This window comes from Phyllostomus hastatus, unplaced genomic scaffold, assembly GCF_019186645.2.
Source record: "Phyllostomus hastatus isolate PE091 unplaced genomic scaffold, TTU_PhHast_1.1 phas_contig_402, whole genome shotgun sequence".
In the NCBI taxonomy this organism is placed as follows: domain Eukaryota; kingdom Metazoa; phylum Chordata; class Mammalia; order Chiroptera; family Phyllostomidae; genus Phyllostomus; species Phyllostomus hastatus.
Window position 1 is genome coordinate 14313651 of NW_025333873.1, and position 16037 is coordinate 14329687.

Consider the following 16037-nt stretch of genomic DNA (forward strand, 5'->3'; position numbering starts at 1 on the left):
CACAGAAGCGAAGGGACCGGGCACATTCCGGACGCTGGCCTCGGAGGAGCCGGTGTCACAGCCAGGAGCCCCTGCTGCGGGTCTGCGGCCCCGGCCCCTGCACCACCCCGCCCACCGAATCCATCATGTCAACAAACCTCGCCTTCTGCTGCGGGTAGTTTCGCCGTGTCCTGTCGGGAGCTGACCCACAGCCGACCTCAGACACAATGGGGTCGGGTGAGACGCATCTGCACAGCAGAGGCGACTGTGGCCGGATCTCCTGTCTGTCTCCTCCTGTGTGCCTGTCCCTGCTAGCAATAGGTGGTGGGGTTTTTGGACACCTGTGCATTATAACACAAAATCTGCACGATGCCTCTGATTCTGCACGGAATGACTTGCTGACCACAGAATAGAGACCCCTAGCAGCCCTAATGCTGCCTGCTTCCCCCACCTGGGAAGTTAAGGACAAAACTAAACTATGGGCAGACCAACTGCCAGAACGCTGGAGGAAGCTGTTGCTAGGAATGTTTCTTAGGGAGTCACCACCTGAAAGCTTAAGATTTATTAGAGCCACTACCCCTCCCATACCCTGGACAGGAGTGTATAGAAGCAAGGAGTTCTAGTTGGAAATAATATTCTCAATACATGGAAACGGACACAAAACATGCCCCCCCAAGATGTATAAATCAAAAAACCTAGATAAAAAAAGTTACCTGAGATAAATTTAACTTTAATGGATAATAGTTGGTTTTATATACTACAAATCACCCTTTGCACCCTTTTAATTTAGACCAATTTTTATCATTTTAATAGATACCTACTTATTAATTGGCACCTGAAAGTTTGTGCCCGTATAGCTTCGTTGGCTATCTGATTAATGACCCTCTTGGTCAAAATAACCTTTGTTTAACATGGCTGATCTGTGGGACCTCCTGTACTCTTCAGTTATTTCTTTGTTTAACATGATTAATCTATAAAATCTTCTGTGTTTTTAGAAATTATTTCTGTGGTAACCGTTTCTGTATTAATAATCACATTATGCATTGAATGTTGTATCACCTCCCCTATAAAAATAAAGATTGACTTTTCTCGGGGTGTCGGTCGGGCCCCAAAAGGCCTGGCTGTCCTCCGGCACCCCACCGGGTGTCTCGCTTCAGTCTTTTCGCCTGAGCCGTGCACCCTCCGGGGACCCCGAGACCCCGCCGAGCCTGGACCCCGGCAGTGCCCCACTTGCCCCACCAGACAATCATATTCTAGAGGGCAGGAGTGTGTCTCGTCTATGTTTTACACTTTTCAGTGAGGTGTCGCTTACTGTCACAGACACAAATATCGAGCGTGTGTGAGTAATCGCCCACCAGACAAATACAAAGCTAACAAAACAGATGCCTGAGAGATGAGACTGCCTACTGACCAACTCATTTACTCAAAATGTCTTGACTGATTTGAGTACAAATGGCTCCTGTCCTGCAGGAGACTGCAATTTAAAATCAGGTTCCAGCCCTGGCTGGTGTGGCTAGTGGATTGAACGCCAGACTGCGAAGCAAAGGGCCACCAGTTAGATTCCCACTCAGGGCACAGGCTTGGGTTGTGGGCCAGGTCCCCAGTAGGGGGCGCACAAGAGACAACCACACACTGATGTTTCTCTTCCTCTCTCCTTCACTCTCTCTCCTTCTAAAATTCAATTCAATCAATCAGTAGAATCAGTTTCTGCCCTGGCTGGTGTGGCTCAGTGGATTGAGTGCTGGCCTGCAAACCAAAGGGTCGTGGGTTTGATTCCCAGTCAGGGTACATGCCTGGATTGCAGGCCAGTTGGGGGCATGCGCGAGGCAACCAATCGATGTTTATCTCCTTCTCTTTCTCTAACTCTTCACCTCTCTAAAAATAAATAAAACCTTTAAAGAATTAAAATCAAGTTCCTAAATGGCGGCGGCGGGGAGGGGGGTGGTCTCCATCTCTGGGACTGAGATTTCTGAGCGCTAAAACTGGAGCAGTCTCCAGGGGGCGGCCACTCTGATGCGGCAGGGTCTCATCTTCCTCCCACGACAGCCAGGCAGCAAGCACGGCGGTCAGTCTCGCCTGCGGCTCCTCTGCTCCTCATCCTCTGCTCCACACTCCCAGGACTCCGGGACGCCTGACCTTCCCACGTGACCTGCGAGTGGGCCCCCGGGTCTGAGCGCCTGACCCCTGTTCCCACGCGCTTCATTTCACTCCAGACAAAGTGGCGGGGCAAGAGCATACCCCCAGGACCCTGTACCCTGCTGGGCGGCTCCCGCAGAAAATGCCCCTCGTTAACAACCTCAGACGAGGGCGGCATCCTCACTCCGGCTGCACGGCTGAGAAACGGAGCCCAGCCCGGTGAGGCGGCGTCACTGAGTTCCCGGCCTCGGGACGAGGATTCCTGAGTGGCCACGCTGCCCCCGGGGCTCCCTGCAAGGGCCTCACGTGGATTCCTTCCCTGACCCCTCACAGCGATCCCCCGGGCCGGGAACACTTTCGTTGCCCTTCACGCGGCACGGAGGTACGGGGCGGGGGGGGTGCCAAGCATCATGCACTTCCCACGGCCGAGGGGCGGAGGAGGTGGTGGTACGGGTCAGTCGGTCTCACTGAGCCGGCGCAATGCCGTAGGCAAATCAACCTGCCTCCCAATCACACCTTAATCTAAGGCACAGGCGGCGAACACAAGGCCCGCCGGCCGAATCAACCCTATTCTGTCCGGCCTGCACCCTGCTTCTACCCGGCGGCAGCGCCCAGCTCCCTGCCCCTGGTTAAGGAGCAGTGACATGTACGCAGTCCTCAAAGCACATGCGGCCCTTTGCAGGCAACCGCAAGGCTGATGTGGCCCCCGGTGAAAATGAGTGTGACCCCCCGGAGTGGAATGTGATTTGCTCTGACCCTCACCTGACGCCCTGAGTCAGGGACGATCGGCGGCGGTGTGCTGGGACACCGCCGCCTTCCCGCCGGCCCCCTGGGGAAGAGGGCGCTGACTCGGGGTGCCTGCCAGTTTCTGTGGTGCTCACGTCCCCGCCGTGGTCGGCGTCAAGCTACCGACGGTGACATCGACACGCACGGAGCTGGGAAGGGGGGCCAGCAGCCCCCCACTGCCCTGTCACAAGTCACGCGTGGTTCCCGTCCTGCAGATGCAAGTCACGCGAAGGGCCTCACAGGTAACGGTGCAGCCACCAGAAAACTAGCAGCGAAGCCATGACAAACCAGGAGTTTTGCGTGTTTCTGGCCTTTCTTTTCAATAAAATATCTTCAACCGTGAGTGAAAAAGCAAGCTGTAGAATAATTCCTACAACGTGCTCTTGTTTTTCTATAAAAGTGAAGACTCCCCACCCTGTATATGAACGAATGTAAGTGATAGTCAATCCAAAAACCCAGCCTGGCCGCCCCCGGAGCTGGTGCTGCATCAGCGCCCCCCCCCGCCCCCCGCCGCGGCCACGCAGGTGAGGGACGTCTTCGGCCATTATTCCCTCCAGTAAGTAGGTTCTCCGCCTCCGCTCTTTCTCTTCCCCTGCGGGCACCGCTGTGACACGCCGGGGGTGTCCTTACCCTTCGTGTTGTCCCAACGGTCCTTAAACTATCCTCGTCTTTTAAATTCTTTTTTTTTTTTCTGTTCTGATTGGGTGTTTCCTGCCACCTTCTCTTCCAAATCGTGGGCTCGATCCTCTGCTTCATCCGACCCGCTGTCCACCCCTTCTTCCGTATTCACCCCAGAAGTCGTGTTCCGCACTTCTCACTGGTGCCTTTTCACTGCCTCCAGGTCCTTCTCCCTGCCTGCCACCTCCACGCGCGCTGGAGCCCTCCCTGATTCTGGCCACCCTCCCCCTCAGCCCCCTGAGCGCCCCTCCCCCCGCCCTGTGAGTCCGTCCGGCAGGGCGTCCGTCCGTCCACACCGCTGACTGCGGCTGCAGCCAGCAAGGCTTTTAGGCACAAGAAGGACAGGATCCGATGTATAGTTTTTCAAGATCCCTCTGACTTCCGTTTTTATTTCTACTTTTTAAAGTAATGTAAAATATTTCAATTCACGTTGACCTTCAGCATTAGATTCAGGTGCACAGCACAGTGGTTAGACGTTTTAAACTCACCAAGTGATCCCCCGGCAGGTCTACGATGGGGCGACTCTAAAAAGGGTGTTAATCCCACTCACAGGGCCCCGCCTTTTATTCTTTTTTCACTTACCTCGTCGGGGAGACACTGGCTAATAAGACGACACGGTTCCGCAGTGCGGCCCACGGCGCACCGTCTGTGCGTGGTGTCGTCCGCCCCCCCACCCAGAGTCGAGTCTCCCCCCAGCACCGTTCATCCCCCCAACCCCAGGGCTCTCCTACCCTCCCGCCCCCGCCCCCACCCAGGCCACCGGGCAAGTTGACACCTGAAATGGGGCTGGAGACGCGTGCCGAGGGCACAGGGCTGGGACCCGCGGTTTCCGACGGACGTGCCGCGGCGGCACACCTGCCCACTGCGGGACCTTCACAACGCGCCCCACCTGACGATCAGTGCGGGGGCACTGACCTCCTTTCAAGGCTGTTTTTTTTTCTTCCGTGTTTTCTTTCTCTTCCCCCCCTTTTCCCTTTTCTCAGGTGTGTCTCTCCGACGAACAGACTCTTACACGCCGAAGTTCTGGAAAGGTCCACAGACATTTCTTTCGGCTCCTACTGGAAGCCACGTTGCCCGTTCTTACTTGACAATCGAAGGGGCCAGGCCAGCAGCACCCTGACCGCACAGTCAGGTGGTGCGTGTTTTAAAACTACGCGGGCACCCCTGGTGCCGCGGCATACGGGTGGGAGATGGCCCGCTTAGACAGAGGAGGAGGGCGGGGCGGGGCTCGGGTCCAGAGGGCGGGCCTGAGGCCGGGAGGCAGGGGAGATGGAGACCGGGGCCCAGCCCAGACCCCGCAGAGGTGAGGGGACGGCGAGTGAGGGGACGGGACGGGAAAACAGAAGACCCGGCACGAGGGAATGCGGACCCTCCACGGAGGGGGCAGGACAGGGTGGACAGGGGACCCTAGGAGGGACAGGCCAGGGGGACAGGAGAGCCCAGGAAGGACAGGGCATGGGGGACAGGGGATCAGGGAAAGGGGTAGGGAAGGGGGGATAGGGTGCCCTCCATGAAGGGGACTGGTTTCCCTGCCTCCTGTCCCTCCTCCCCTTTCTCTGCAGCCCTGCCCCCTGGATAGGGAGTCCTCCCCCCACTCCCTGCCCCATCCCCTCCATGGAGGCTCCCCTGTCCCCCTGCCCCACCCCCTCCACGGAGGCTCCCCTGTCCCCCTGCACTGCCCCCCTCCTGTCCCCCCTCCCTGCACTGCCCCCTCTATGGAGGATCCCCTGTCCTCCCTCCGCCATGGAGGGTCCCCTGTCCCCTCTATCCTGACCTTATCCTGGAGGGTCCTGTCCCCTCTGTCCTGCCTCCCCATGGAGAGTCCCCTGTCCCCCCTTCACTGCCCCCTCCGTGACGGGTCCCCTGTCCCCCTGCCCTGACCCCTCCATGATGGGTCCCCTGTCCACCTGCCCTGGCCCCTCCATAGAGGGTCCTGTGTCCCCCCTACCCTCTCCATGGCGGGTCTTCTGTGTCCCTTCCCTGTCCCCTCACTCACAGGTCTCTTGAGGGCCTGCGCTGTGGTCTCCGGTCCTCCCGTCTCCTGTCCCCGGGCCGTGCCCACTGTCTGGACCTGGAGCTCATGCCCCAGCCTCCTCCTCCGTCCCCACTGGACCCATGTTCTCCAGACTCGTCTCAAATACCGTCTCAAGTCAAATCACGGACCGACCTTTAGAAAACATAGATCAGGCCACGCCGTCCTCGCGCCCACACGCCTTCACAGCCGTGACGGCGTGTCCAACCCACCCGAGGCCCCTTTCCTGCCGCCCGCCCTGCCCGGCTCCCAGCCAGTCCGGTGTCCCCACCCCACCTGGGGGGCACTTGCTGTCGCTTTAGGGGGTGGCTTCCCCAGTTCTCCACGGGCCAGCTCTGTCTCAACAGCCACCTGAGTTTGCATACGACAAGGTCTTGGGGAGCCCTTCCCTGAGCCTGCTGGGGGTCCCTGCAGAGGTCCCAACCTGCCCTATTTGGTGTCAGGTGGCAACCGGTCACAGAACCAAGGCAGGTCACACTGGTGAGACAGTTCACACTGGTGAGACAGGTCAGAGAGGCACCTGGCAGCTGAGGTTACCGGCTGAATTTGGAGGAAGGGGCTCCGGGATGGAGGGGCACGGGCCAAGGTTTTCGGGGGCCCCTGGAAGCCGGGAGTGGCTTTGGCAGGGGCATGGGACGGAACTGTCCTGTAAGGAGAGGATCCTGCCAGCACCCCTACGAGCCGGGGACGGGGCGCTCCGACCCGCAGGGCCTGCGAGCCCCTCCCTGGACTGGGTGCTCCATCTGAGGCCCTTCGCTGGGGCCACGGTAGGAAACCGGTGTCGTCCCCGTGGCTGCCGGGTCGCACCGCCTCAGTCCGCTTCCTTCCCGGCTCCCCGCAGCTCCCCAAGCACCCGGCCGTTCCTGCCCACCTGTCTGTCTGGCCCCCCTCTCGGCACCTGAAGGGGGTGCTGTGTGGCCCGGCCCCCGAGACCAGGCCCAGGGAGGGAGGGCCGCAGGGGAGCGGGCGGCGGACACCTGTCTGGTCCCATGAAGTGTCATTTTTGTGATAAAACTGATTTGTGAACATGTGATTCCTCAACCCTCTTCAGGGCATCCGAAATAAACTCACAAATGAAAAGTCTTTTATTTTTTCGTCAAACCAGCGTCTCAGTTTTTGGTTCAGAGATGTGGCCGCCGCCCCGTGTGCTGCCCGGGGGGAGGGGGGGCGGGGGGCGGGGGGCGCGGGTCCTGGCCGCAAGCAGGCTTACCCCGGGATGTGCCTCCCGTCCCCGGCCCCACACGCCAGCCCCGTGGCCTCTGGTGGCCAGCGGACCCTGCTGCTGCTCCCGGCGGGGCTGGGGACTCCCATCCCGGGGCTGTGACCGCCTCGGTGATCCTAGCTCCTCGAGTTTGAACTTTCACTCACTCCTCACTTGGGGACCAGGAGCTGCGGCCGCTGGTAGTGGGGGCAGCTCAGGGGCTGTGTGCCTCCCGGCGGGAAGGGGGGCAGACGGTATGGAGGGGTCCTCCCAAATCCCTCCACTAGCCGGCCTGCTGCCCAGCCACCCCATCGGTAGCAGCTCCCCTCTGGTTCCGCGGGAGGTTCCGGAGGACATTTTCAGGGACACAGTGAGGTCAGGTCATGACGGGGCAGTCTGTGACCCTGGCCCCAGGGGTTGCCGAGGTGGCACCTGAGTCCTAACCCTGCCAGCCTGCAGCTGTGGTCCTGGTGGTGAGGGCTGAGCAGGGGGTCTGGGGGTCTCCGAGCGGGCCGCGCTCTGGACGCTGGGGCTGCACTGAATACAAGGTCTTTGTGTCTCTGGGCACCAGGCGCCCACGGGCCCTCACCCTGGGGCGGCCTGGGAGCTGCCCCGCCAGCTCCTGGCGTGCCCCGGGGCTGTGCAGGCTCAGCTCCAGGGCTTGAGAGGTAGGGCTGCCAGACACAACCAATCAGACGTAAAACACTGCCTGAGACACGTGACCATGGAAAGATTACTTGCTGTTATCTGAGATTCCATTTTAATAGGAGCCCTATTGGTAAGGCCTCCAGGTCCAGGGTACCAGGAACCCAACCTCCTCAGACTCTGGAGCCTGGGTGGCTCACAAAAAATGAGGTGCTCCTGCAGGCCTCGGTCTCCCCGTCTGTCAGATGGGACGGGCCAGACAGCTGCTGTGTAATTCAGGCCCAAGCAGCTCAGAAACCAGCTCAGGGAGGTCCCAGGGAGCCAGGCATCCAAGCCCGGAGGGCCCTTCCAGCCACGGCCACTAGGGGGCAGCAGCACCCAGTGCTAGAGGCTCCTCTGCGGGTTGGTTGGGGGTCCTGACCAAGGTGTCGGGTCACTCAGTCACTCTGCAAACGCTGCCGGAGCCCATTGGGACAGGAGAGCTATGGGGATAGGAATACAGCCTGAGGCAGGGAGACCCAGGGCCTGTCACATCAGGGTACCCTGGGCTTTGAGGAAGGGTCTCCAGGCAGCCTTGTTCCCATGCCAGGCCGCTCCCCCTGAAACCCTTTCTGAGCCACCACAGGGGACGACCACCCCAGCTCAGCCCTGGCCTCCTGCCTCAGGCCCAGTGAACAGCGGGCAGGTCTCTGCAGCCTGTCTTCTTGCTGCCCCCTGCTGTCGGGAGTGGGTAATGCCAACACCAGTCACCTGCCCAGGTGTCCTCAGCGCCCTGCAGCCAGGGGCTCTGCTCACTGCCCTCATCCATCCCCCAGCCCCCGAGCCAGCCCTGAAGCCAGGGTCCAGGTCCTTGTCCCTACCCACCAGTCCCAGTGCCGCCTGCTCCCCACTCAGCCCCAGAAGCCGGGGAAGAAAGAGCTCGCAGCGACAAGGAGCAGAGCCCCACTCTCTGCCCCGCTCCCCGCCCAGGCCCCCAAGCTCACATCCTGGCTCCTGCCGCCCCTGGCAGTGCCCTGCGTGGCCACGCCCCAGGCCCACCGTCCAGAATGCTTGCTCCATCGACACCCCTCTGTCCGTCCACGCCTGGGCTCCCAGCTCTGCTTCACTGCGGGGTCTCCAGCACTCCACACCGCAGACAGGCACCCCTTGCTGCTTCCCTGGAGGACTCCGCCAGGCAACGTCCCCCAGGGCGGCACCGCCCACCCCGGCCAGCACTGCCTGGTCAACCAGTGCTGTGCTGTTCCGTTCCATAAAACTCAAGCCCCTCCGTGGTGGTGCGGGTATCGATGCGGGGGGATACCCGCCTCCAGGCAGGGCTGTCCAAGGCGCCCTCTCGCCTCCTGGCAGCAAACTGGGCCCACGCCCAGGCCGCCTGGCCTCCCCGCCCACCCCACGCTGGTGCTGCTCGTCAGCCATCAGAGCCGCACCACCCGCCAGCTCCCGGTGGTGGCCCCGGCTCGGGAGGCACTTGCAGGCGGGCTTGTCGCTTCTATTCAGAGGTGTGCCGTCTTAGAAGCAGTAAGAAAACTACAGTCAGGCAGGCAGCAGCCATGTCTGACAGCCTGCCGCTCGTCCGGCTCTGAGCTCCAGTTCCGGCCCCCTTACCTCGCTCCCCCGCCTCCTGGTAGCGCCTCTTCTGCAGCTGAGGCTCAGGGGGCGCGCGGGCAGGTGGGACAGACGCTGTCGGTGCCCATCCAGGAAACAGAACCCCATCCTGTTCACCTCCCCGGGGCCACACCCTCCGTGGGGGGTGGCGGGCGGTCCTCCGCCAAGGGTGCATCGTGACTGGCCAGTCACGGTCACCTCCTGCTCCTGGCCAAGGCCTAGTCCGGGCCAATGAGAAGTGAGACTGCTGGGGAGGGGAAGTTCTAGAAAGTCCTCCTGAAGGAAAAGCAGAAGACAGGGCTGCTCCTCTTCCTGCCTGGGGAAGGTTCCCAGGTCAGCTGTACCACCACCCAGAACAGGGACAGTCCTGGGGGGACACTGAGAAGACAGCTGTGGGGACAAAGGCTGACTGGGAGGCTGCAGGGCAGGGTGGTGGGCTGGACAGAACTCGGGGGTCCCCCAGCTGCAGGATCAGCCGCGCCAACAACGGGCTGCTTTGCACGAACGTCCCTACGGTCGGAGCAACTTCCGCTGGGCTTTCTGGGACCGGAAGCACCTCGATGTTTGCCCCCAGGGTCGGAGCTGACGCCCCTGGTGCCCCCTGTCCCGACGGGCGGTGCACGCTGCCCTGCCACCCTGCTGATCACACCACAGGGTGGGGGGAAGCGGGCGGGAGGCAGGAGTGGCGCAGTCCCACCTGCCAAGAACACTCCTCTCCTATTGCCACCAACAAACAGCCCTTGGCGTCAGCCAGATACTGAAGGACAGGCTGCACCAGGTTCGCAGACACAGCGATGACTCCAGGGAGACAGGAGGGGCCGCGACCACGAACGGCAGCTGCGCCCGCCGGACCCCCCCTTGCCGGGAGCGGCGGGGGCCACAGGCAGCAGAACAGGGGGGCTCGCACGGGCCGACACACCACTCAGAGAATTCTGTTTATTGGATCGTTTTCATACAGGAAATGCCGGACCGATCAACAGGACAGACCTCACACAGACGCCGCATTCACCACGCGGACCGGAGCGTCTCCACGGCAACGGGCACGCATGCACTTCCTTGTGAGAGGGGCAGACCGAGGGCATAAATACCACAAGAGAACCGGGCTCGGAGGGGTCACAGGCCACGAGGGAACCACGCTTCAGAGGCGGTCGAGGCATTAAATACGGGACCTACACGTGACACGCCACATCACCATACGCATAACTTATGTGTTCAAAGGAGGGAGACCACAGGATACAGACGTGCGGTGGCTTTGGTCAGAGGACACGGACGAGCTAGGTGGTGCCATGCACGGGTTGGGGGAGGGCCTGCCGTCTCCTCTCCCTCCGCTCCCGTCCTCACCTTACCCACGACGGAGGAGGCACCAGCAGTCACAAAATACATCAGCTGGCCTCGGTGCCATCCTGGAAAGTCCCACCAGTGTCCTCAGGGCCTCCTCGGGGCCCCCTGCAGGCGAGGCGGTGCCCTGCAGGCGCGGACACGGAGCCCTGCAGGTACACGCCCCTGGGAGTCACCCTGGACGGGACGGGGCTGGGGGCTGGCTGGGAGGCCGGGCGGCGGAGGGAGGCGCAGCCGCTGGGCCGGGCAGGTGCCGCGCGGGTCGCCCGGCCGGCCCGGGGGAGCAGGAATGGTTGAGGAGGCATCCACTTTTGCAAGCAAAGCTTCAACGGCGGGACAAGCCTGTGTTTCTCTGTCGCCGTCCAGACGTCGGGACCCTCAGAACTGACTCGCACTGCTGGGGTCGCACTGCAGCAGCCGGACGATGGAGGGGTCGCTCTTGGCACCTTTGATGAACTCCTCCAGGGAGAGTTTGCCTGCGGGGGGGAGTTCGGGACGCGGGCGTGAGCCGGGGCTCACTGCACTGCACCTTCCGGAGCCGGAGCCGGGGGCAGCGCCCACGCCTGTCGGGGCCGCCTGCTCTGGTTCTGCTCTGGAACCTTCTCCACGCGGGACGCTCTCCCGGCGCCACCTGCTCCGTGGGCTTTTCTGGAAAGACCCTTTTTGCCCTCACGGCTCACCACAGAGCGTCAGGCCACTTAGGGACACAGCCTGTATGACAGCATGCGGGGGCGGGCGGGCAATTTACGCCCTCCCAGAAATCACCGCGCTTCACCGAAGGAAGAAGTGACTTGCCCAGAAAGACCGTGGCCTCGGCGGCTAACCCGCAAAACCAGTCCAGGGCGGACGGAGCCCGAGGCGGCCCAGGGTCCCGGGTGACTGCCCGCTGTGGCGGCCCGCGCCCAATGGTGGCGGCACGGGCCCACTGGGAGACTCACCCTCCACTTCTGCACCATCTGCCCCCACCCCCCGGGGCGGGGGGACTAGAGAGACTGCCCCGTGGGCCCTGCCACTTGTAGGGTCAGGAGACAGGAAAGCAGATTTTAAAACTGAGTTGCTACAGAAACTCCAGCTCCAGAGGGAGCCGTGCTGGAACGCATGCGTGCCCCCACCCCCAGCGGCCCCCGTCCTGTGGCTTGTACCCCAAGGGGCCGCCTGCTCCCGGTGCTGAGGCTCTGCAGCTGTGGGGGGGGAGGGACACGCACTGGGGGCAGCAGGTGCTCGGGGCCAGTGCCCAGCACTGGGCGGAGGAGTGGCCAGCTCAGAGGGCGGCTGGGAGGGTTCCCGGGGAGGAAGTGTTGGCGGGTCTGGCCCTGGCCCGGGCTGGAGGAGGAGCTCAGTCAGTGGCCAGAAGCCAGGGGCGCGCAGCAGGGGACAGACACAGCCAGTCCACAGGGACCTCCCACTGTGCAGCAGAGAGGGGTGCCCCCCACCCGTGGGCCCCCAGCAGGGGGCAGGGTGGAGGACTTAACGACAATGCCCCAGCTAAGGAGTAGAGTGGGAGGTGAGGGGACAGCCACCCTCCTCAGGAACGTTCTGGGACCCTTGGCTGATGTGGAAAGGCTCTGGGCCTTTGTTTCTCCCCTTCAGCTGGTGGAACTTGTAGCTGCCTCTCCCCAAACCCTCAGGCTGCGGAGCTTCTGAAGGCCCCTCCTCCAGGGCCCGGGGGCCACGCCCCCAGGGCTGCTGGGGTCCCGTGGCTCAGGGGAGCAGCCCCATGCAGGAGGACACAGCCAGGACGCGGCCCCAGGCTCCTCCCTCGGCACAGCGGAAGGGTGGACGGCGGCGTGGGAGGCCACCACCCCAAACGCATCTGAGGTCCCTGCAGCGCCACTCGGCCCCCCGGGGACCTAGGGTCCTACCGTCATTGTTGGTGTCCATCTGCCGGAAGATCTTGTCCGTCCGCTTCTCCGGGGTGGACTCGTCCTCGGGCATCTTCATCACGGAGGACACCATTTTGTAAATAGCCTGCAAAGGGGCGTGGGGAAGCGCGTGCTCAGAAGTTCCGGAACGTTCCTGGGTATATGGGGCAGGTGTTCACGGGCCCTCAGGACCCTTCCCCGGAGAGAGGAATGTCCCCTCCCGCTCCTAACACCTGGGGCGAACGCCGTAGGTGGGGTGTCGGGCAAAGGAAGCTGGACACCTTTACGGGAAGTTCAAGGGCAGGCAAAACGAGTCCCCTGCAGCAGTCAGGAGATGGGGGCTGCCTGGGGGTGGGCGTGGGGGGTGGGATGGTGCGGGGAAGGTGCCTGAGGGAGCCTTTGGGGTGGGCGGGGGCTGGGAGCACTCCGTGACTCTCCGAGGGCAAGGGCAGCGGGGCCGCAGGCCTGTATTTGGACAACCTGTCCCTGCTCGCTGGGCTGTGAGCGGGTCACTGCAAGGTCGTGAGACCCCAAGGACATGACTCAGGCCCTGAAGCCCCCGGGCAGGGCGAGCGCTAGGGTGGCACAGGGCTCCTCGGAGGGGAGTCCAGCTGCCTCCCTAAGGGCACTGCCACCCCCCACCCCCACGCAGTGGGGTGTGTGTGAGACAGAGAGCAAGAGCCAGGAGGAGGGCGGGGCCGCTGCGGGGCCCTGTGGGGGTCTGGGAGTTCTTGCATCTTAAAAGCAGGGCATTACAAAACAAACCTGCACCAAGCCAAATGACCCTGAGGGAGGCTTCTAGAATCTACTGTCCTTTCGCCTCCCTGCTGTCTCCCAGGAGCCTCAGGGTCGGGCAGCGTGGACTGCAGGGCCGTCCGCACAGGGCCGCCCCTTTCTGGGCCAGTGCACCCTGCTGGGGCCGGGCCGCTCCTGCCCCAGGGCAGAGCAAAGCCAGGGCCCTCCGGGGTCTCTGTGGGCTCACAGGTGTGTACAGCAGAGAAGGTGTGGCGGCTGGGCCTCCCAGCCAGCAGGTGAGGAGCCACCCACAGGTGCCAGGGAAGATTCTCAGGGTTTGGGCACTTGGTTTGGGGGTGCAGCAGCCAGACCCCCTTTGCATGGGGGTGGCCTCCCCTCACTGTCCCGAACAGTCCCACCAGGCTCTCTAAGGCTCAGCCAGGGCCATGGGCGGAGCCGGGGCCGGGCAGGACATTCGCAGAAGGGCACGGCTGGCACGTGGTCTCGGGGAAGTGACTCCCGGGAAGGGGAATTCCGACTTCCACCAACGCGGCAGCCACTGGGAGTGACACCAGCCACGCAGCTCCCCTAACCAGCATGCTTCAGTCTCACCGTGGGAAAGCCACCCCGGGAACTGGGCTGGTCGCTCCTCGGGCCACTTGCTGCTGGCCTAGGAGCTCCCGGGGCTGACATCTTTGCTCAGACTCAGCCCTGAGGCCCCTTACAGGCAGAGAACACCTGGGCTCCAGGATGGGGCAGGGGCGGGGCGCAGAGGGGACACCAGGGAGCAGAGCCCTGTGGTTCTCCGCCGGCTGTCCCACACCGAGGCCACAGAACACAGAACACCCGGTTTCCTTCTAGAACACAGCTCACCCGCCAGAGCCGTGGACAGGCGTGAAGGCAGAGGGGGAGGTCTCGCGTGTCTGCGTTTCCTGTATGCCCCACTGCACGCCCCACTGCACGTGCCTGGGGACGGGGCAAGCTGTCTGCGGCTCTCTCAGACCTGGGGCCTCACGAGGGCCCGGGCAGGCGCCTCTGCGAGAGTCCAGGGTCGCCACCGTTATGGAGCTCTCAGCTCTGCTAATTCTTAGAATACCGCCTCTCGGAGTGTGAATGCAGATAGAGACCCCCCTGCGGGGATGTGAAGACCAAAGCTGATAGACAGATCCACAGATGGTGTTTAAGTCAGGCCCCAGGGTTAGTGAGGGACTCCTCCTCACTGCGGCACGGTGAGCAGCTCCCTTCCAGAAGGGGCGGGGCAGGGTGGGGGAGGGGCAGCCAGGAACCTGGCAAAGCCCCGCCCCCTCGCCTCCCCCCGCCCCGCCCCCGCCCCGCCCGCAGCCCTACCTGCACGATCTCCAGCATCTCCCCGCGGCTGATGTAGCCGTTGCCGTCCAGGTCGTACATGCTGAAGGCCCACTTGAGCTTCTGCTCCAGGCGGCCCCGCGAGGTGACGCTCAGCGCGATGATGAACTCCCGGAAGTCGATGGTGCCGTCGCCGTTGGTGTCGAAGGTGCGGAAGACGTGCTCCGCGAACTTGGAGGCGTCGCCGTAGGGGAAGAAGTTGGCGTAGATCTTCTTGAACTCGTCCACGGTCAGGTGGCCGGTGGGGCAGTCCTTGAGGAAGCCCTTGTACCACTCCTGCAGCTCGTGGTCTGTGAACTCCGTGTTCTCCCGCAGGTCCTGCAGCACCTCGGGCCGCAGCTTGCTGTTCTGCTTGCCCATGGCGCGCGCGACACCTGCGGGACAGGACACTGCTGGGGGCGCTGGGGCGGGGCCTGGCTCCCCGCCGAGTCAGCCACTGAGCAGGCGGAGGGAGGTCCCCAGCATGCCCTGTGCCCAGGACTGGAGAGCCTCCCAAAGGGCCCTCCATCCCTGGGCACGGCCATCTCAGCCCCTCCAGGACCCCGCGGGAAAGCGGTCGTTATCCACCAGCACGGTGCCCTTCCCTTCCTCGGCACACGGCCGAACAGCACCGCCCAGAGCCCCTTGCAGCCTGGTGGGCATGGCTGTGTGCTGGCAGGCGGGATGTGGGTGGAGCCGGTGATCCCACCACTTCCAGGCCAGGTGCCCCCTGCTCTCCTGCCTGCACGCTGGACACAGAGCGCCCAGGGGAGGACTGGGGGCCCCAGAGAGCACAGACCCGTCGTCTTTCTCAGCCGGCTCCCTCCTCTGACCACACCGCCTTCTCAGTCCTCTGAAGGGTGGTGGGTGACAATCAGCACCGTTCTAGGTGCACAGGAGACTTGTACAGCAGCCGCCTGCTCTCCCCTCGACCCCCAGCCGAGACAGGGTGTGGGCGGCAGAGCGATGACACGGAGCCCCCCAGGCCCCTGGATGACTGGAGGGAGCGGAGCTCACCTCGCCCCTCAACACATGACCCTGGAACCCGGTCAGGAAATGCACCTGGACCCCGTGGAGCAGGGGGATCCCAGGCTGCTTGTGCCAGCAGCTAAGCGGCCCCTCAACACGACAGTCGGGCGACTATGCCCCCCATCGCCAAGGCGGGAGCCGGTGGTCGGACCCCGAGCAGGGGAACAGGAGGCCCGGGGAGGTGGGGTGAAGAACCAACACAGCAGTTAAGGGCTCACCTCCTAGAGCCCCTGGCCCGCTCCCCACCCTCACCAGCACGGGGCCGGCCAGCCTCAGCCCACAAAACTGGGGGATCCTTCTCTGGAGAAACCGAACCACCCCTGTGTTCCCAGACAAGACCTAACAACACTGCATGTGGGGTCCCCCACAAAAAGCTGGCCCCCCATCAGCTGCTGCTATTTTTGTTGTAAAAAATGATAGGTACAGTCACAGAGAACGAACAGAGTCCAATGCTGACCATCTTTGAAAATCTTGAAAGAACTCCGAGCAAATATTTAATAAAAACAAAGGTTTAGCCCTGGCTGGTATAGCTCAGTGGATTGAGCTCGGGCTGGGAACCAAAGCATCGCAGGTTCGATTCCCAGCCAGGGCACATGCCTGGGTAGCAGGCCATAACCGCCAGCAACCGCACATTGATGTTTCTCTCTCTCTCTCTCTCCCCCTTCCC

General features: G+C 62.7%; 1 protein-coding gene across 2 annotated transcripts in view; it reads right to left on the reverse strand.

Moving 5' to 3' along the window:
* Positions 1-9984: 9984 nt before the first annotated feature.
* The window catches only part of HPCAL1 (hippocalcin like 1), a 75791-nt gene continuing 69738 nt past the window's right edge, over positions 9985-16037 (reverse strand). For both annotated transcript variants that reach the window (XM_045844628.1, XM_045844627.1), the window contains 3 exons: positions 14345-14736; positions 12263-12368; positions 9985-10876 (listed from right to left, as the gene is read on the reverse strand). In XM_045844628.1, coding sequence (XP_045700584.1) covers positions 10779-10876; positions 12263-12368; positions 14345-14722 — 582 coding nt within the window. In that variant the 5' untranslated portion in view covers positions 14723-14736 and the 3' untranslated portion in view covers positions 9985-10778. The remainder of the gene's footprint in view (positions 10877-12262; positions 12369-14344; positions 14737-16037) is intronic.